Genomic DNA, 21,738 nt, shown 5'->3' with positions numbered 1-21,738 from the left:
GCGACTCATAAAGCTCCAGTATGTATGTAGGCTACTAAGTCTAGGCTAAGCACCCTTTTAATACATTAATGTTCAGTAGTATGGCAAAATGTAAGCGCTGTAGTCCTACCTGAAAGCCAAGCCTGATTTGACCCCTTGATGGAGCGCTAACAGCAGAGAGGATTACCAGAGCGTTTTGACGCGTCATGATTCCATCCCACTGAAGACCGTTGGTCATATCTGACCTTACAGGCACACATGCGTCAAACCGTTAATGGAACCTCTCTTTTTAAAAACAGAATTTAAGTCTCGACTAAGGATTGTAGCGTACTGCTACTACAGCCTCTGGTTTTCGAGTTGTGGTTTGAAATGCTCAGTTTCTCTGAATATATTGTTTTAGGGGGTTAAAGAGGCCATTGAGGTGAAAAGGGTGGCCTAAATGGGTGCATGCCTCTCTTCAGTTGGCCCTGCACTACAGTTAGCCTACAGACTCGTTTCTGCTTGGGCGTACTCCAGGCCTAAAATAATCTGTATTATCAAATCAGGGGTTTGAACTTGCAACCTTCCGGTTACTAGTCCAACGCTCTAACCACTAGGCTACCCTTCCGCCCCAACAGGTATAGAGAGTCTCCTGTTTTTCTGTCATGTTTAAGATGCCAGTATGAAACGTGAATGTATGAAGTCCTTCAGATGTTATTTCTTTACTGTTGACAGTACGTTTTAGAAGTCTATGTAAATGGATGTTTGTTCTGGAGGCTGAATGGGTGTGTTGTAGTTTATGTACAATGCCCCCTCTGTTATGCCTACATATTGTATATTTGAATGTAGGCTTTAAATACCATTTGATCTCTAGTCAACAACAAGGTTGTGCTTCTGTAGTGAGAAAGAGCTTAGTTATAATTTTGCACAGGGTCATGTGAGGAGCAGGCAGCCTATGTGCCAGAAGGTGGCAGCAATACTGATCCTGTTGTACATAAACAAAAGGAGATATAATTTGATGGCAGTTCAATTATGTGATCAGTTGCAATATCATTGCTGCTGTCCTTTGCTGCTTTTATATAAGGATAATGCTGTTTTTTCAAAGTTATGGGCGATTCAAGATTTTAAAGTTTTCTCTAAATAAGCTTTGTTGAACAATTAAAGGTCAATACACTGCATTTCAAACAGTTTAGAATAATCACATGAATTCAGGGCTTGTAAAATTATATGTAGGCTAAATAGAAGCCTTCCACAACCATACGACCCACTAATAATATAATTTGGCTATTATTGTTTTTGCAATAATCACTGATCTGGCTTTAAAGTCTGTCTATGAAAATGCAATTTTTGTTAAACATTTAACAAAAACCATGCACGTTGAACATCCAATAATGACCAACTTCTTTTAGCAGGCGTTCTAGAAAATGAACACTGTTTAGGAGAACTATCTCTCAAGCACAAGCCCACGTGCTAGTGAGTAGCTAGCTAATCTTTATTTCAAGTCTAGCCAACTTGGATCTATTTGCTTGCTAACAAGGTAGAACTGTTATGAATGGACCTTCCTGTCTGTCTCTGTCTGTTTGAACAACAGCCTGTTCACTGTTTAGATGTTGAAATCAAGTGGCCTACCTGGATAATTAACAAAAGGCTAAGCTGTGTTCCAATATATTTCACTTGTGATTTTCATGAATAGGAATATTTTCTAGGAAGATTTATGTCCGTTGCGTTATGCTAATTAGTGTCAGATGATGATAACGGTCCCGTTGACGCGCTGGGCGTCACTGACTTGCCTAGTTAAATAAAGCTTACACACCACACTGACCAGAAAGTTATTTGTTGGCATGTACGTGTGTCCCCATTACCAGTAAAACCCAACCAAAACCTATTTATTTCACTTACTTGCTGTGCTGTTTCGTTGTTCATTTGTTGAGTTGTTTCATTCTCAATCAGGATTTCTACGCCCTCATCCACATACCCCGCTGTTTGGGTCTTTGCGTGTCAAAAAAGTTACACATCAAATAACACGTTTTGACCAATTTTACGATTATGGGCCTCAGGATCTCGTCATGGTATCTCTGAGTTCACGTTTCCAATTGTGTTTGTTGTTCGTAGCTTATGCTGGCCCATACCATAACCCAACATTGACATCAGCAAACCGCTCACCCATACAATACCATCTGCCATCTGACCGGGAAACAGTTGAAACTGGGATTCATCTGTGAAGAGCACACTTCCCCAGCGTTGCCAGAGGCCATCGAAGGTGAGCAGTTTCCCACTGAAGTCGGTTACGCACCGAACTGCAGTGAGGTCAAAACCCTGGTGTGGACGACGAGCAAGCAGATGTGCTTCCCTGAGATGGTTACTGACAGTTTCAACAGAAATGTTCCATTGTGGAAACCCACAGTTTCATCAGTTGTCCGGGTTGCAGGTCTCAGACGATCCCGTGGTTAGGCAAAGAAGCTGGATGTGTAGGTCCTGGGCTGGCGTGGCTATACGTGGTCTGCAGTTTTGAGGGCGGTTGGACATACTGCCAGATTCTCTAAAACAATGTTGGAGGTGGCTTATGGCAGAGAAATTAACATTCAATGATCTGGCAAAAGCTCTGGTGGACATTCCTGCAGTCAGTATGCCAATTGCATGCTCCCTCAACTTGAGACATCTATGGCATTGTGTTGTGACACAAGTGCACATTTTCGTGGCCTTTTATTGTCCCCAACACAAGGTACTCCCGTGTAATGATTATTCTGCTCACTAACATGGATGTAAACAAATTTGTGCACAACATTTGAGAGTAAGCTTTTTGTGCATATAGAACATTTCTGGGATCTTTTATTTAAATTCAGGAAACATTGGACCACACGTTGTTTATTTTTGTGTACATATAAAGTGGGTAAAACAGAATGTAAACTTTATTAAAGTGACCAGTGTTCAATGACTGGAATACAGTATACACTGAGTATACCAATGATAGAGGAATTCTAAAATTCCTTTAATGTTTTAATTGCCAAAACCAATTAGCACTCATTTCTAATTCATTAATGAATTGTAAGTTCATTAATTATGCATGAAGTAGATTGAGACCAGTCTTAAAAGCCAGGTACATTGCGTTTAATTCAAGTGAGTACTAACTACATACACAGATTTCCACAGGTTATAAACTCAAAATGACATCATCAGTTTCCCACGATAGCCCCGTTGTTTTTTTGTTTAGGTCCGGAGATGCTTTCTACTCCCCTCATAAAACAGACATTAAAACCTGTCTAAAAGATATACTTTTCTCTCACCAATGGAACAAAACCCAAACATTCTTATCTTGTCTGAAAAGCTTTTTCTCCCCCTTGACCTTCCCAAGAGGCACAGACAATCAAATTAGTTCTGCTTACATTTTCAGTAACAGCTTAACCAATAACTTTTACTTTTCATATCATAACATAATAGTATTAGAATATCAATAATGTATACATAATTATTCATCTTAACTACGATTTCCTCTAACAACCAAGCATTAGGAACACCGTCATTATATTGAGTTGTACCACTATTTAAAAATTGGCACCGGCCAATTGACCGGGAGAAGAAAAATTGCGTGTGTTTATTTTTATTAGATGTTATGCTTATCACACGCACACAGCGAACAGATACGGAGCCTAGTTTGAGTGAGGAATATGTCAGACAGTGCGAGAGTTGCTGCTGCTCTTGCTGTGTAGTGAAACCTGCTTCTATAATCCCAATCATAATGCAAGAATTGTTTCATGTAATCATTTGTTAAAAACAATTGATGGCCACGATAAATTGCAACTTTTTTCTCTTCAGGTAATTAAAACGCGATACCCATCTGCCATTCAAGTGGTTAGGCAAAGTGTTAAACCCAGGGTTGAAAGTAAGGCAGTACGATCCAATACGGCGTCCTGGCAAAATAAAAAGTGGGTGTACGCTGTACTGCCCAAAAAATGATAGGTTATTACACTATTATTTAAAATTCCTGCATGTCAGCATGTTTTTTTGGTTATCAAAATGCTTAACTTAATGAATCAAAACAGTAGCCTGTCTTATTGGCACCAGCGTAGAACATCGGCCATATCCTCAGTGTGGTGCATATTCACTGTCGTCATCATTGGGTCAGTGACACTTTCATTGGTTTTTGAACACTAATTTCCTCCTCCAGGTTAGATGGACGTCATGTTGTATTTGTGTCCCACCTTTTCATACACTGTTTTTATTGGTCTGAGAGAGTAGGCTACACTGAGAGTGTAGGCTACACTGAGAGTGTAGGCTACACTGAGAGAGTAGGCTACACTGAGAGAGTAGGCTACACTGAGAGAGTAGGCTACACTGAGAGAGTGTAGGCTACACTGAGAGAGTGTAGGCTACACTGAGAGAGTGTAGGCTACACTGAGAGAGTGTAGGCTACACTGAGAGAGTGTAGGCTACACTGAGAGAGTGTAGGCTACACTGAGAGAGTGTAGGCTACACTGAGAGAGTGTAGGCTACACTGAGAGAGTGTAGGCTACACTGAGAGAGTGTAGGCTACACTGAGAGAGTGTAGGCTACACTGAGAGAGTGTAGGCTACACTGAGAGAGTGTAGGCTACACTGAGAGAGTGTAGGCTACACTGAGAGAGTGTAGGCTACACTGAGAGAGTGTAGGCTACACTGAGAGAGTGTAGGCTACACTGAGAGAGTGTAGGCTACACTGAGAGAGTGTAGGCTACCCTGAGAGAGTGTAGGCTACACTGAGAGAGTGTAGGCTACCCTGAGAGAGTGTAGGCTACACTGAGAGAGTGTAGGCTACACTGAGAGAGTGTAGGCTACCCTGTCATGTTTCTAGTATGCGTGAGTGCACTTGTGTCCCGTACCGGTAAGAAATAAAATCTACTTTCACCCCTGGTGAAATGTAACGTTTTGCTTCATATAATGAGGCATGTCTTACCTTGCTTCAGAGTAGCAGAGCCTAACTCTTTAACAGAATGACAAGCTGACCAATAGAATATATACACTTTACTATGGGGATAGATTAACATGCTAATGATGTTGGTAGTTACTCATCTTGTTGGCTGAGGAAAAGTAAATGGGGACAGTTATTCTAACGTCTTCAAAGTGTGTGTTGGAATTCGGTAAGAACCACGCACACAGTTGCCTGTTCCGTTAAGGTGAATTACCATCTAAATGTGATTTATGACAGTATGAACACCGTGGATGGACGCCCTAATCAGGTTTATGCACCCAATGCATATGGGTATGGTACATTTCTCAAATGTCCGGAGCTACATTTTCCTAACAAAAACTGGTTGACTCCCTCCACATGTTCTTAGTGATTTCCCTTTATTTGATGTAGCGTGCCAGACAGTCAGATGGTTCTGGCCTCTGGTTTTCAGATGAACTCTCAGAGGAAGTGTTAGTGGGAGGAGGAGCCCAGACTGGCACGTCTCTGTTGTTCCTTATTGTTAAACCTTTCTACACACACACACACACACACACACACACACACACACACACACACACACACACACACACACACACACACACACACACACACACACACACACACACACACACACCTCCCTTTGTTTCTCCCTGTTCCAGCATTGCCTGGTTTTCCTCTTGTAGCAGGTTTTCTGCATGGTCCTTCCATTTACTGATTGAGACATGATTTTTGTGTACACCACACACACACACACACACACACACACACACAAGATCTGAATACAGTACACCATGACTCACTCACACATTCTGTGACTGGTTTAGCAAATACCCTCTGATTTCCACAGAGACAAAATGCAGAGGTTCAGTGTTATATTGAATCGGTCCCTCTGCAGTCTTCGCTAACTAACACTTGCTGTTTTGCTGCCACACACATCAGCGTGCGTGGGAACTTCCGCTTGCCTGAACCCACTGAGGCATGTGCTCCACCTGTTAATGCTAGTTGCCCATGGGCTCAATAGCGCCTCTGTCTTGCCATACCATATGTCCACATGGAGGTTTTCACATGCATTCTTCAGGCTATCTGCTCTTAATGTTTGAACAGCTGTGTTTGATATGACTATTTTAAGGACATTGTGTGTCAGTGAGTTTGTGTTGGTCTGGATTAACAGTGTCAATTTGTTAGGAAGTTTTATTTTTACACGACGGGTCTACAGGAATCTCCTCAATGATAGATGTTTGCACGTGCCCTTGGTCTGGTTCGCTTAGAGCTGAGTTGATCCAATCAAATGTAGAAAGGTCCCTTTATTCTGTAGATAACCAGCCAGGCTTGTATTTTAAAGAGTGTTGTGCTTCTCTGATATAAAATGGCTGTGTGTGTCGCCTTGTTTGTTTTTGCCTTGTGTTATATTGTGGAAAAGGGTTGTTTGACCATAATCTGTTAATCCATACAAATCCTCCAGTGTTGGTTTGATTCAGACCTTTGGTCAACCCTGACTGAGGGCCTGTGTGCCCAAACATTTGCACATTCATTCTATACATATCTGGGAGTAATAGGTCTATAGCAGGGATCATCAGCTAGATTCAGCCGCAGTCTGATTTTACTATTAAATATTTTCTTGCGCGGATGGTCAGAGGGCCGGAACATAATGACTAATAATTTGTAGACTGCAAATTGGCCGCAAGAAGCCCCAACATACATTTGCTAAAACATAATCATTTCAAACCTTGTTTACATTTGTATACGACCACATCTCTCTCTTGTACTTGGGAACAGATTTCTTCAATTAAAATTACTTGGAGCTGATTTCCTGGTGTTTTTACAGTCTTATGTCCAACAATAAAAAAATAAATAATAATTATTAAAGATGTTAAATGTTTTTGCTCAGAAAACCTGGGGGGGGGGGGCAAATAAAACCACCTGCGGGCCAAATTCGGGCTATTAGCTAGGTTGCCACGTGTTGTACACTTATTGAAATTGAACTTCAGTTCATGAAAATAAAGTCAGCCAGCTACTTAGCCACCCTGTTGCCCGACGCTAGCGTTATAAGCCTGCTAGCTTCACCTGGCTTGTTACGCTCGACCAGACCGGGTTATGTGTTGTGAAGCTAACCACAATACAGATGCTGCACAATTGGAATTTGCGGTTTGCCTTCAAAATAAAAGTATATAATTGACAGTGATGCAAATTAATACATAGTAGAATTATGCCATACTTTTATTTTGAAGGCTAACTGCATAGTCCACTATTGTGGCTTATCCTTATTGTGGCTAGCTTGACATGGATGGGGCTGACCACCAATAAGATCGGTCTTATAAATTAGGGTTATTTTAGATGACACCTAGCTATATAGTTAGCTAACTATAGCTACTGAAACAGAATGTCGTGTTATTTGATGTTTTTTTTTTTGACACGCAAAGACCCCAACAGCATTCCGTAGAAATCCTGGTTGAGAATGAAATGACTGAACAAATGAACAGCACAGCAAGTAAGTGAAATGAATAGGTTTTGGTTTTACTGGTATTGGGGACATACGTAAATCCAACAAAATAACTTTTTGGTGTGTGTGTAACCTTTTTAACTAGCTAAGTCTGTTAACAAATTCTTACTTACATGAAGGCCCGGATGACGCTGGGCCAGTTGTGCGCCGCCCTATGGGACTCCCAATCACGGCCGTATGTGCTACAGCCTGGATTCGAACCAGGGACTGTAGTGACGCCTCTTGTAGTGAAGCCTCTTGAGATGTAGTGCCTTGTGTGTGTTAACTATTTAACTGTACTAGAACGGCCGGAAAAATGGTTTAAATATCGGTTATCGGTATCGTTTGTTTGCAAGGAAAATATCTCGTATCGGCAAAAAATGTCATATCGATGCATCACTAGTATACAGTTCCTGCTTTAGAGTAGGAAGACCCCCCCCCCCCCCCGATCATCTCATCGATGCAACTCACCAACGGGCTTGGGAGGCGAAGGTGGAGTCATGCGTCCTCCGAAATATGACCCTCCAAACCCTGCTTCTTAACTCCAGCCGCACCAATGTGTCGGAGCAAACACTGTCCACCTGACGACTGAGGTCAGCCCGGCCTGCCACAAGGTGTTGCTAGAGCGCGATGAGCCAATTGTGTGCAGCCCTATGGGACGGCCGGTTGTGGTACAGCCCTGGATCGTACCCAGGTCTGTAAGGAAGCCTCTAGCACTGCGAAGCAATGTCTTAGACCGCTGCGCCACTCGGGAGGCCCTAGGGAGACCTTTTGGTAAACTAACCACAGTGACCAGACCTGAGCAGCATTTTCAATTGCTTGCCCTACATTCTAAACCAGCCTGTGTTGCCTGTCCTCTGTTTGAGGTGAGATGTCTGTCTGAACCGGTTGTCTTGTCTCCTCCAGGACTTGCACACTATTTACTGTCACTTCTACCACATGGATGTCCTGTCCCACCTCAGGGAGCACCAGCTCAGGTCAGATTCACCTCCCCGTTCATCCATTACACCGACCACTCGCCCTACTTAAGCTCCATACACCAGGGCCTGTATTCATAAAGCAGCTTTGAGTAGGAGTGCTGATCTAGGATCAGGTTGGCCTTTTTAAAAACCTAATGAATGAGATTAGACTATGCTATATGGACAGAGGTGGACCTGATTCTAGATCAACACTCCTATTATGTGGTTATGAACACAGACACAGAAGGTGGAGCCACAACTAGTGTCTGAGTCATCCACATGGCCCTTCCTGTACAATCTTCTGTACATACATAGGACAGAGATGACTAACCCACACTGGAGCCGGTGTGCAGGCCAGGCCATGCAGCTCTGGGACTGGCCCTGACGTTCACCACAACCAACCATTCCACATCACCAACATTCAGATATGAGAGCTGTCAGTCTGGTTGTGATAATGTATGAACTGGTAACGTCTTCTAATAATGTATGAAACTGATCGTGTCTGAAACTTGTTTTGTTGTTGTGCAGGTCAATGAGTACCTCAGCCAGGTATGAGCGACACGAAGCTAACCAGGTCCTGTTCTAGTAAGTTACACACACACACACACACACACACACACACACACACACACACACACACACACACACACACACACACTGTTACGAATCCCTTTTGGCCCGACAGTCTAGGGGGATGGTAATGAGACCCGTAACATAACTCATGCAAATTATTATTGTGACAAAGTAAAAGTGTGAACGAAATAACCACGACAACAGAAATCTACCGTCAAACTCCAGGTTTATTTATAAACACACGGTAATGGGGGGAGCAGGAAAAGGGGCTGAGCTGGACCCAAGGAAAGAAACAAGTATTCAAAAACACCCCTAAGCTAGACTAGCCTACTTTAACAACAGCTAACTAACCAAAAATACAGTGGGTGGTCCGCCCAGTTCTAACTAGTGTATTTAACAAAGTTCACCTACGGGTAGTGTATGCCCATGGGCGACTTGTCTTGGTTTCCCCTTTTTCCCACCAGCAAACAAACAAACACCATAACCAAAAACAATACTCACAGGTGATGACAAAGTGCTATGGAGGTGCTTTAAACAAAAGAGAGGTTAAGACACAAAGCGAGAGTGAAACACAGAGACCTACAGACATGGCATTTACAGAGAGATTGAGCTCTAGAACAAACAAATTATGGGGTTTTTAAACCATGGGGAAGGAACTGTGATAGGATAGGAAGTAGGAGGAGGTGTGTCTTCTGATTGATGATTGACTGTTGACTGATTGGGGAGTGATGGTTTTCACCTGTGAGGGGAGGAGAGAAAAGAAACACACACACAGGATACACACACACACAGGATAACTGTATCCGTAACACACACAACCCTAAACATCTGCTTGGCTTCTCTTACAGAGCACTGTTTTCCTCTTCTGTCTGCTGCATGGTTGTCTTGTCATGTAACTGTTGTGTTCTCTGTGTTTACCATTTCTTTACTACCAAAGACTCCTCACACTTCAAAGAATTGATCCGTGTCAGGACATGACAGCAGACTTTCATCTCTTTAGTCTTGAAAGAAAGTCATAAAGCCCTCTCTTCTGCTCCACTGCATAGAGTTAAGCTGTGTTATGGAAAGAGGGGGAGAGAGGCATACTCTTCATATCCAACATTGTGTTGATGTATTACTCCTTTCATTGGAATTACATTAAACTCTCAGTAGTTTAATTTTTGATTGAAAAAATAGGAAGGAATATTAGGAAGTAGGAATCAATCTGCCTGGTCCAATTAGGCACAGAGAACATAGACATTATAGTACCTACTTGGAGGTATTAAACAGCCTTTGAAGACAATTAGAACTCCTCATGAAACAACAAAGCTACTTAACCATGTGAACGTTCATGCAACACACATGCAGTGCAGTCGGAAAGGATTCAGACTTAACCATGTGAACGTTCATGCAACACACATGCAGTGCAGTCGGAAAGGATTCAGACTTAACCATGTGAACGTCCATGCAACACACATGCAGTGCAGTCGGAAAGGATTCAGACTTAACCATGTGAACGTTCATGCAACACACGTGCAGTGCAGTCGGAAAGGATTCAGACTTAACCATGTGAACGTCCATGCAACACACGTGCAGTGCAGTCGGAAAGGATTCAGACTTAACCATGTGAACGTCCATGCAACACACGTGCAGTGCAGTCGGAAAGGATTCAGACTTAACCATGTGAACGTTCATGCAACACACATGCAGTGCAGTCGGAAAGGATTCAGACTTAACCATGTGAACGTTCATGCAACACACATGCAGTGCAGTCGGAAAGGATTCAGACTTAACCATGTGAACGTCCATGCAACACACATGCAGTGCAGTCGGAAAGGATTCAGACTTAACCATGTGAACGTTCATGCAACACACATGCAGTGCAGTCGGAAAGGATTCAGACTTAACCATGTGAACGTCCATGCAACACACATGCAGTGCAGTCGGAAAGGATTCAGACTTAACCATGTGAACGTTCATGCAACACACATGCAGTGCAGTCGGAAAGGATTCAGACTTAACCATGTGAACGTCCATGCAACACACATGCAGTGCAGTCGGAAAGGATTCAGACTTAACCATGTGAACGTCCATGCAACACACATGCAGTGCAGTCGGAAAGGATTCAGACCCCTTCACTCTTTCCACATTTTGTTAAGTTAGTCTTATTCTAAAATTGATTTTAAATAGTTTTCCTTTTTTAGGACATTAATAATGAGTTTACTGTTCGATTAAAACATGGCTACGTCCTGTGAAAAATGTATTTGGAGGTAGTGATTTAGCTAATGTGTTTTGAATTTCCACTTACCCAGCTGGTGAATTGGCACCAAATATGTTAGTGCACGTAAAGATGTTGGCAAATTAATCTCTATTTAACCAAAAATATTGAGTCCTATTTTAACAGTAAAATATAACAATTGCTGTATTACGTTGCAGTGCACATGGACATGTCTTGAATCATGTATTCCTGCTTAGATGAAACACGTTATTTGAATACCATTTCAGTAGTCTATCATGGGAATATTAGCAGGTTTGTGGCACACATGCAGACTTCAAAATTGCATAAAAAAGTATTAAATTCAGCATGATGGAACCTGCAGATACCCGGGTACCACCTCAAGCAACATTCAAGACTCGTTTGTAGGGCCCATAGTTTTTCCTGGTTAGATCACATGGAGAGGAAAAACTCTGGTCCTTCCTTTTAAAGTATGATGCATGTGATGTCACCATGCAGACGTGTCCATAAACAGCACTATGTAGACTAACACAATGTCACTTGTTATCTTGTCTCCGTCTTCAGCGCAGACAGCATCTCCACATGCTGGTACACCCTCCTGTCCGGTTCAGTTATCCTCAAGGACCACATGTACTTGGCCAGATGCTGGTAGGTTCCATCTATGTTCCATTTATCAGCACACAGCCCTTCACCAGGGTTGGGTAGTAAAGGATTACATGTAACTGATTTAAAAAATAATAATAATGTAATCTGTTACGTTACCAGCAAAAACAAATACTTTTGAAACTAGATTACTTCCAGAATTACTTTTTAAAGTCACAAACGATTTTTGACAACATTATTTGACACCTTTCTGTTTTGTCAATGACATTTAAATCAGCACTGAAAAATTCAAGTTTTTAAGTTTGTTCCACCTGAGTGAGTCTGACCACAAGTCAGAGACCACTATAGTGACACACCAATTTGTAAGTCGCTCTGGATAAGAGCGTCTGCTAAATGACTTAAATGTAAATGTAAATGTAAATGTGTTTGATGGATCGGGGAAAGAGCAGGAATATGGTTTTGTAGGCTACAGTCCAAGCTATGTCTTCCAATGGTGTGACTGCTGTCGGCATCCAAAGATGATCCAATTTGAATAAAAGCTTGGTGGTAAGGATGACAGTAGTAGTGTAGACTATGGTGATACAGATATCACTTATTATTGACATTTACATAGCGCATTGATGTGAATCACACTGCTGTTCTCTCATTTAGCTATTTTTGCCATACAGATATCGGTTCCTGTGCATGGCTATGCATTTGAACCCAGTAATGGTGGAATTGAAGTCTAAGCTGCCTATCAATCACTGTTTTTGTGGTCTTGCAACAGCTGCATAGTGGGGTTCCTAGCCTGTGGAATAAACGTTTGAGGGAGTTCCTTCCTTTTTAAACTCCTCCGTGGTACTACATTTACATGTTAGTCGTTTAGCAGATGCTCTTATACAGAGTGACTTGCAGTTAGTGCATTCATCTTAAGATAGCTAGGTGGGACAACCACATTTCATAGGCATAGTAAGTACACTTTTCCTCCAAAGTAGTTATCAGTCAGAGAGAGAAGAGAAGGGGAGGGGGTAAAGTGCAAGTGTTGGTTCAGGAAAGTTTTGGGCTCGATACTGTCAAACTCGTATAATTTAAGAGTTCCATATGGCTCTGGTCAAAAGGAGTGCACTATAAAGGAAATGAGTTGCCGTTGGGGACACATCCAGAGAGGCTGGTAGTGTGATATATTCAGCTCTGGAGGTGTGTCTCCTATCTTGCAGCAGCAGTGTGCTTCAGATCTGTGTTGGCTTTGATAAGACGAGAGCCTGTAATACTACTTTTACATAGGATTTACTGTGTTCAACCTATAAAATATGAAACATTTGAGCAATGTTTATCAGTTAACCCCTTTACACACAGGCCCATTTTTTAAAGACATTCTTGCCTGAATACACTTTTTATACACCCCGGGCACATGCCGGTGATGAGTGGTAGTAGTGGTTTGCAGATGTGGGTGGGCCACTATTTGAATAAATCCATTGAATATACACCATCAAAAATAAATCCATTATTCATTTGTTTAGGCAGGTCCTAAGAAACATCAAGACTTTTTAAAATGTATTTTTTAAACAATAGAATGGCGTATTGAGTTTAATTATGTTAATACCAAATGAATGAAATCAATAGTTTATTTAGTTAAACAGACAAGGCACACCTACCCCGATCAGTCAACACACACACATATATATTTTGTAGTAAGAATGGAATTAAATATAACAGAATAAAATAGCAGTGTGTGGAAACTACCTCTTGCCCAAGGCAAGCCCATGCTTTTTCTTATCCACGTTTCACCTCTTTCCTACCCTCACTCCGCTTTGTTAGGGAGCAGAAAATAGCCATCTATATTTTCAAAAGCATGCGAGTCTCGTGTTCATACTTCACAACCTCTGTAGGCTTTTGGAGTCTCCTTTACACAATTTAGCAAAATAACAGGCCTACATTTGATATAAACTAAATACATTGGCCTACACTTGATTTAGACTAAATACATTGGCCTACACTTGATTTAGACTAAATACATTGGCCTACACTTGATTTAGACTAAATACATTGGCCTACACTTGATTTAGACTAAATACATTGGCCTACATTCGATTTAGACTAAATACATTGGCCTACATTCGATTTAGACTAAATAAATTGGCCTACACTCGATTTAGACTAAATAAATTGGCCTACACTTGATTTAGACTAAATAAATTGGCCTACACTTGATTTAGACTACATTATTGCAAGCTAAATGTTTCTGATCAGTGACAGATTACCAAACTAATAGACGAGCTATACCACCTCCATGTATTAACCAAATGTACAGATGGAGGCCGAGGCTAATAAGTGTCTGGAGTGAAGAGCAAAATAATCCACTTATTAGCCTAGGCCTCCATCTGTACATTTGGTTAATAAGTGGATTATTTTGCTCTTCACTCCAGACACTTATTAGCCTAGGCCTCCATCTGTACATTTGGTTAATAAGTGTCTGGAGTGAAGAGCAAAATAATCCACTTATTAACCAAATGTACAGATGGAGGCCGAGGCTAATAAGTGTCTGGAGTGAAGAGCAAAATAATCCACTTATCAACCAAATGTACAGATGGAGGCCGAGGTTAATAAGTGTCTGGAGTGAAGAGCAAAATAATCCACTTATTAACCAAATGTACAGATGGAGGCCGAGGCTAATAAGTGTCTGGAGTGAAGAGCAAAATAATCCACTTATTAACCAAATGTACAGATGGATATTCAGTGAAACAAAATCAGCATTACAGCTACATTTTATACTAAGCCGTAGGCAGAACTTTACCGCAATCATGACTTGGTCGGTTGTTGGAAAAAAGTATTTGCTAGGTAAAGCCCCGCCTTATCTCAGCTCACTCGTCACCATAGCAACACACACCCGTAGCACGTGCTCCAGCATATATATTTCACTGGTCATCCCCAAAGCCAACACATGCCTTGGCCACCTTTCCTTCCAGTTCTCTGCTGACAATGACTGGAACGAATTTCAAAAATCGTTGGAGACTCACTAACTTTAAGTATCAGCTGTTGGAGTAGCTTACCGATCACTGCAGCTGTACACAGCCCAAATGTAAATAGCCAATCCAACCAACTACCTACCTCATCCACATGTTATTCTGCTCTTTTGCCCACCAGTATTTCTACTTCATCATCTGCATAGCTATCACTCTAGTGTAAATTGCTAAATTGTAATTACTTCGCCACTATGGCCTATTTATCAACTTACTTCACTTGCACACACTATACTGATTAATCTATTGTGTTATTGACTGTACGTTTGTTTATCCCATGTGTAACTCTTGTTTTTGTCGCACTGCTGTGAAATACATTTTTTTTGTCACCAGCAATACCTTTCATATATATAAAAAAAGTTGTAGGGATACTAAAGTTGGCGGAAAAACGTATTGTTTCAAAGGTGTTTTATAGAGCAATTCTAACAGCTGCTCAGTCATTTTAACACACTTAAGTAGGGATCATGTCTGATGGAGTGCAGCTTTGAGGAGAGTGAGATTCCTCCAGCAACACAGTGACTATAATAAATGCAGCTGCCAATAATGAGGTGTGTGTGTGTTGCTGATTGACTGCAGATGTCTTGGACACAGACACACCAGCCAGGCCCATTCTCACTGCTTCTTGTTTTTTGTCTGCCTGCATCAGTTGGTCTCTCCAACACACCCTCACTCCTCTACTTTGTCCTGCCCAGCCATAAAACACAATCCTGAACCAATTAGTTTTGTGAGCTCAAGACTGAAAGTGTTTTGAAAGAGAATTTGCACAAAGAACCACTTCCTCTACCCCATTTAGGCTAGTGCCATCCAATTTATTAATATTTCCAAGAGCTCCCTGCCTATAGACACTTAAGCCATGTTTACACTGCATGCATTAATGCTCAAATCATTTTAGTTTTTCAAATCCATTTTTGAATACTGACTGTCCAAACAGCAAGATACAAGTAACCACGTGTGTTCAGACTAGTAATTTGCTGACATAGCTACACTAGTTATGGTAATGGTGGGTATGTATGCAGTGGTGTACAGTTGTGGCCAAAATATTTGAGAATGACACAAACGATTTTCAAAGTCTGCTGCCTCAGTTTGTATGATGACAATTTGCATATACTCCAGAATGTTATGAAGAGTGATCAGATGAATTGCAATGAATTGCAAAGTCCCTCTTTGCCATGCAAATGAACTGAATCCCCAAAAAACATTTTCACTGCATTTCAGTCCTGCCACAAAAGGACCAGCTGACATCATGTCAGTGATTCTCTTGTTAACACAGGTGTGAGTGTTGACGAAGACAAGGCTGGAGGTCACTCTGTCATGCTGATTGAGTTTGAATAACAGACTGGGAGCTTCAAAGGAAGGGTGGTGCTTGGAATCATTGTTCTTCCTCTGTCAAACATTGTTACCTGCAAGGAAACATATGCCATCATCATTGCTTTGCACAAAACGGGCTTCACAGGCAAGGATATTTCTGCCAGTAAGATTGCACATAAATCAACCATTTATCGGATCATCAAGAACTTCAAGGAGAGCGGTTCAATTGTTGTGAAGAAGGCTTCAGGGCGTCCAAGAAAGTCCAGCAAGCGCCAGGACCATCTCCTAAAGTTGATTCAGCTGCGGGATCAGGGCACCACCAATCCAGAGCTTGCTCAGGAATGGCAGCAGGCAGATGTGAGTGCATCTGCACGCACAGTGAGGCGAAGACTTTTGGAGGATGGTCTAGTGTCAAGAAGGGCAGCAAAGAAGCTGCTTCTCTCCAGGAAAAACATCAGGGACAGACTGATATTCTGCAAAGGGTACAGGGATTGGACTGCTGAGGACTGGGGTAAAGTAATTTTCTCTGAATCCCCTTTCTGATTGTTTGGGGCATCCAGAAAAAAGCTTGTCCGAAGAAAAGGTGAGCGCTACCATCAGTCTTGTGTCATGTCAACAGTTAAGAATCTTGAGACCATTCATGTGTGGGGTTGCTTCTCAGCCAAGGGAGTGGGCTCACTCACAATTTTTCCTAAGAACACAGCCATTAATAAAGAATGGTACCAACACTTCCTCCGAGAGCAACTTCTCCCAACCATCCAGGAACAGTTTGGTGACGAACAATGTCTTTTCCAGCATGATGGAGCACCTTGCCATAAGGCAAAAGTGATAACTAAGTGGCTCGGGGAACAAAACATTGATATTTTGGGTCCATGGCCAGGAAACTAGACCAGACCTTAATCCCATTGAGAACTTGCGGTCATTCCTCAAGAGGTGGGTGGACAAACAAAACCCCACAAATTCTGACAAACTCCCAAGCATTGATTATGCAAGAATGGGCTGCCATCAGTCAGGATGTGGCGCAGAAGTTAATTGACAGCATGCCAGGGTGGATTGCAGAGGTCTTGAAAAAGGTTCAACACTGCAAATATTGAGTCTTTTGCATCAACTTCATGTTATTGTCAATAAAAGCCTGACTCTTATGAAATGCTTGTAATTATACTTCAGTATTCCATAGTAACATCTGACAAAAATATAAAGACACTTGAAGCAGCTAACTTCGTGGAAATTAATATTTGTCATTCTCAAAACCTTTGGCCATGACTGTAAGCTGATTGGTGGTGCTTTTGCTTCCTGTCACTCAGAAGTTGTTGTATAGCGAACAAAGATGACAACAATGCCTGCTATGGACGTTTCCTTGTTGCTTTGAATGTTTTGAATCGTAGTCACTTTATGTCTACCTACATGTAGGGTACCAGTAAGTACTGAGATGATTACAGGGATACACGGTCATTAAATCTAAAAAACAAATCAGATTTTACTGTTGAGACACGTCTTATTGCCAGTAATCAATTATTTCAATCGCCCTATGAAGGTAGTTTGAAATGTGGCTTGAAATATCCTATTCCATGTGCCTTTTTGTCTATTAAAACCTCAAGCTGCCAGAGTGAACAAGGCTTTAGCCATTCTAGATGGCACTGCATATATTGGATTTGAAGCACTGAGGTTTACACAAATGGAAAATAGGGACAATAAGCATTGAAAACTCTTGGTGTGTAGCTGAATCTGCTTGTTGGCAGCAGTTTGTCCTACATTAGGTGACCATGCTTTAGAGCAGAAGGAAAAGTTGGGCAATTATTTAGTTTTTTCCCCTCACCTTATTTAACCAGTTAGGCTAGTTGAGAACAAGTTCTCATTTACAACTGCTACCTGGCCAAGATAAAGCAAAGCAGTGCGACACAAACAACAGTTACACATGGAATAAACAAACACAGTCAATAACACAAGCACCTCGAGGAGATATTAAAGTGTGTGTGTGTGAACATGGTGTCTGTGTGCTCCCGCATGTCAGTTGATGACATACAGAGGGTGGGGGTGGGATGCTGCCCTGCAGGGGGCAGTTGGGAGGAGGGGGATTGGGGGGCTGGAGGGCAGGGAGCAGAGGGGAAGATAATAATATGGAACTCCTGGAAGAACTGGGAACCATGTGTTCCTGAGTAGCCTGCAGCCCAGAAGCACATCCAGGCAGGAAATTAACACACATCCACACACACCTCCCCGGAGCCACCGGACACACAGACCAGAGTAGAGGGGACACACTCCCTCCCTTAGAAAGGACCAACTCAAGCCCATAATGACTCTCCTCCTCTTTCCCCTGGATCTCTAAACGGACCCCTCTTTCCCCTGGATCTCTAAACAGACCCCTCCTCTTTCCCCTGGATCTCTAAACAGACCCCTCTTTCCCCTGGATCTCTAAACAGACCCCTCCTCTTTCCCCTGGATCTCTAAACAGACCCCTCCTCTTCCCCTGGATCTCTAAACAGACCCCTCCTCTTTCCCCTGGATCTCTAAACAGACCCCTCTTTCCCCTGGATCTCTAAACGGACCCCTCTTTCCCCTGGATCTCTAAACAGACCCCTCTTTCCCCTGGATCTCTAAACAGACCCCTCTTTCCCCTGGATCTCTAAACAGACCCCTCCTCTTTCCCCTGGATCTCTAAACAGACCCCTCTTTCCCCTGGATCTCTAAACAGACCCCTCCTCTTTCCCCTGGATCTCTAAACAGACCCCTCCTCTTTCCCCTGGATCTCTAAACAGACCCCTCCTCTTTCCCCTGGATCTCTAAACAGACCCCTCCTCTTTCCCCTGGATCTCTAAACAGACCCCTCCTCTTTCCCCTGGATCTCTAAACAGACCCCTCTTTCCCCTGGATCTCTAAACAGACCCCTCCTCTTTCCCCTGGATCTCTAAACAGACCCCTCCTCTTTCCCCTGGATCTCTAAACAGACCCCTCTTTCCCCTGGATCTCTAAACAGACCCCTCTTTCCCCTGGATCTCTAAACAGACCCCTCTTTCCCCTGGATCTCTAAACAGACCCCTCTTTCCCCTGGATCTCTAAACAGACCCCTCCCCTGGATTCTAAACAGACCCCTGGATCTCTAAACAGACCCCTCTTTCCCCTGGATCTCTAAACAGACCCCTCTTTCCCCTGGATCTCTAAACAGACCCCTCCTCTTTCCCCTGGATCTCTAAACAGACCCCTCCTCTTTCCCCTGGATCTCTAAACAGACCCCTCCTCTTTCCCCTGGATCTCTAAACAGACCCCTCTTTCCCCTGGATCTCTAAACAGACCCCCTCTCTCCCCTGGATCTCTAAACAGACCCCTCTTTCCCCTGGATCTCTAAACAGACCCCTCCTCTCTCCCCTGGATCTCTAAACAGACCCCTCCTCTCTCCCCTGGATCTCTAAACAGACCCCTCTTTCCCCTGGATCTCTAAACAGACCCCTCTTTCCCCTGGATCTCTAAACAGACCCCTCCTTTCCCCTGGATCTCTAAACAGACCCCTCCTCTCTCCCCTGGATCTCTAAACAGACCCCTCTCTCCCCTGGATCTCTAAACAGACCCCTCTTTCCCCTGCATCTCTAAACGGACCCCTCTTTCCCCTGCATCTCTAAACAGACCCCTCTTTCCCCTGGATCTCTAAACAGACCCCTCTTTCCCCTGGATCTCTAAACAGACCCCTCTTTCCCCTGGATCTCTAAACAGACCCCTCTTTCCCCTGGATCTCTAAACAGACCCCTCTTTCCCCTGGATCTCTAAACAGACTCCTCTTTCCCCTGGATCTCTAAACAGACCCCTCTTTCCCCTGGATCTCTAAACAGACCCCTCTTTCCCCTGGATCTCTAAATAGACCCCTCCTCTTTCCCCTGGATCTCTAAACAGACCCCTCTTTCCCCTGGATCTCTAAACAGACCCCTCTTTCCCCTGGATCTCTAAACAGACCCCTCTTTCCCCTGGATCTCTAAACAGACCCCTCTTTCCCCTGGATCTCTAAACAGACTGGACTTGGATTTAAAATAGCAGAAGTTTTGGATTGAGACCTGTGCTATTCTATCTCCCCCCCCATTTTTTATATATATATATATATATATATAATATATAAATTTAAAAAATGGGGGGGGGGGATATTCTGGATGTCATTTCCCCAGAGGAGGGGATCTGTATGTAGCCTTTTGAGTTAGTGTTTGTCTTCTTCCGTTGTGCGTTTATCGTTCTATTTGGAGTTGACCCCTAAGACATGGAGTTCTGGATGTGTGCCGGAGTAAGTCATTGAGGAGGTTTTCGACTTCTCCCTATGCTTGTGGACTGATGCCGGCATTGGATTATGCTCCCTGGGAAAAACTCTGTTAAGGACTAAATGTTTTGGAATTCCCTGTGGGACGCACACATCAGCAAGATGCCATCAGGCCTGTGTGATTTGACATGAAAGCATACTATTCATGTTGTTGATTTTAAAGCTGACAGAGATGTGTACAGAGTAAGAAAGGCACATTTCCCCAGACTGAGACATGGCTTAACTGAGGAATAGCCCACGGGAAGTGTTTCTTTCTACTTGCAGTTTCACTTCTAAAACGGATTCATCTTAACTTACCCCATTACAGGAGAACACAGCCTTGTTTAACACAACATTAAGTGATCCTGTAGCTGACAGAAAGGTTCTTTTGTGAAGTTCTCATGTCTTCCAATGTTTTGAATCTGGTGAAATCACAGCCCTTCTCTTGTCCAGTGATTGTTGTTGATTGTCCGGCATGTTCAAGGTAAGCTAACACCGGGGAAGTTCCTTTTAAATAATAAAGTAACATTTCAGTTTAAAAAATATATATTTTCTACTACATTAGAATATCATTGGTATTCCTCCTCAATAATGTAGACCAGGGTTAGGCAACCTCATGTTTTTGATGTAATGGAAGACCAGGTTTTGAATTTAGGTAATCAATAAACTGCTCAGTTGGTCAGGTGTGGTGCCTCGTTAGAACAACATCCTGTGGCACTCGGGGTACAGGGTCTACCCCTGACATAGACTAAAGGGGCTGTAGGAATTTAATTGACTGGCTTGTTTAATAGTATGAAATGAAAACACTACATGGAGGATAGCCAACCCCTCTTGACTACCCTCCTCTCCAACCACCCCCCACTCATCCCAGATACTGTACATGCCAAAGCAGATTAAATCAAATCAACTTTTTTTTTTTAGGCTATACCTTGTTGGGTCATGTTACCTCATTAGCTTGATATAGTTAACAACCTTGGGAGTGTTGAGCATGATGCAACGTTTTGGAACGTTCAGATAGAAATATGCTATGTAGAACAAACATGCCTGACGTGTTTAAGGAATAACGTTGGCGCTATTCATAGAATTTCTATCTGCAACGGTGGAGAATGTTTTTCCAACTGAACGTACCTCTGGTAACATTACCAGTAACCTATATGCAAACATTTTGGCGGCACAGAGAGAAAGGAAAGGGGATAGCAAGCAATTTGACTACATCATTCTTGCCACTATGCTTTATCTGACTGGTTAAATACATTTATTTAGAGTTAATGTGGACCCAGTGACTTAGACTTCAGTAGTTGGACCAGGACTCGAGCACAGGGGACTTGGGACTCGATTTGGACTTGAGGTTTAGTGACTCACTGGGCGAAACAGCCATTAGCCCACGTTCTAATTGTGGACATTTAATGTGGTTGCGGCGTCTGTGGAACGTTAATAGCAATGACTCG

General features: G+C 42.7%; 1 protein-coding gene across 5 annotated transcripts in view; it reads left to right on the top strand.

Annotated features, from left to right (window-relative positions):
• Window positions 1-21,738, top strand: part of LOC124013748 (rap guanine nucleotide exchange factor 6-like) — a 429,435-nt gene that overhangs the window by 18,092 nt on the left and 389,605 nt on the right. For 3 of the 5 annotated variants that reach the window (XM_046328248.1, XM_046328242.1, XM_046328257.1), the window contains exons 2-4: window positions 8,267-8,337; window positions 8,848-8,904; window positions 11,672-11,755. In XM_046328248.1, coding sequence (XP_046184204.1) covers window positions 8,267-8,337; window positions 8,848-8,904; window positions 11,672-11,755 — 212 coding nt within the window. Of the gene's footprint in view, window positions 1-8,266; window positions 8,338-8,847; window positions 8,905-11,671; window positions 11,756-20,650; window positions 20,775-21,738 lie in introns of those variants that run through there. The other 2 variants (XM_046328266.1, XM_046328273.1) reach the window with 2 other exon arrangements.

This window comes from Oncorhynchus gorbuscha, linkage group LG02, assembly GCF_021184085.1.
Source record: "Oncorhynchus gorbuscha isolate QuinsamMale2020 ecotype Even-year linkage group LG02, OgorEven_v1.0, whole genome shotgun sequence".
Taxonomy (NCBI): domain Eukaryota; kingdom Metazoa; phylum Chordata; class Actinopteri; order Salmoniformes; family Salmonidae; genus Oncorhynchus; species Oncorhynchus gorbuscha.
Note: the sequence above shows the minus strand (reverse complement) of the source record. Positions and strands in the feature narration are given on the sequence as shown.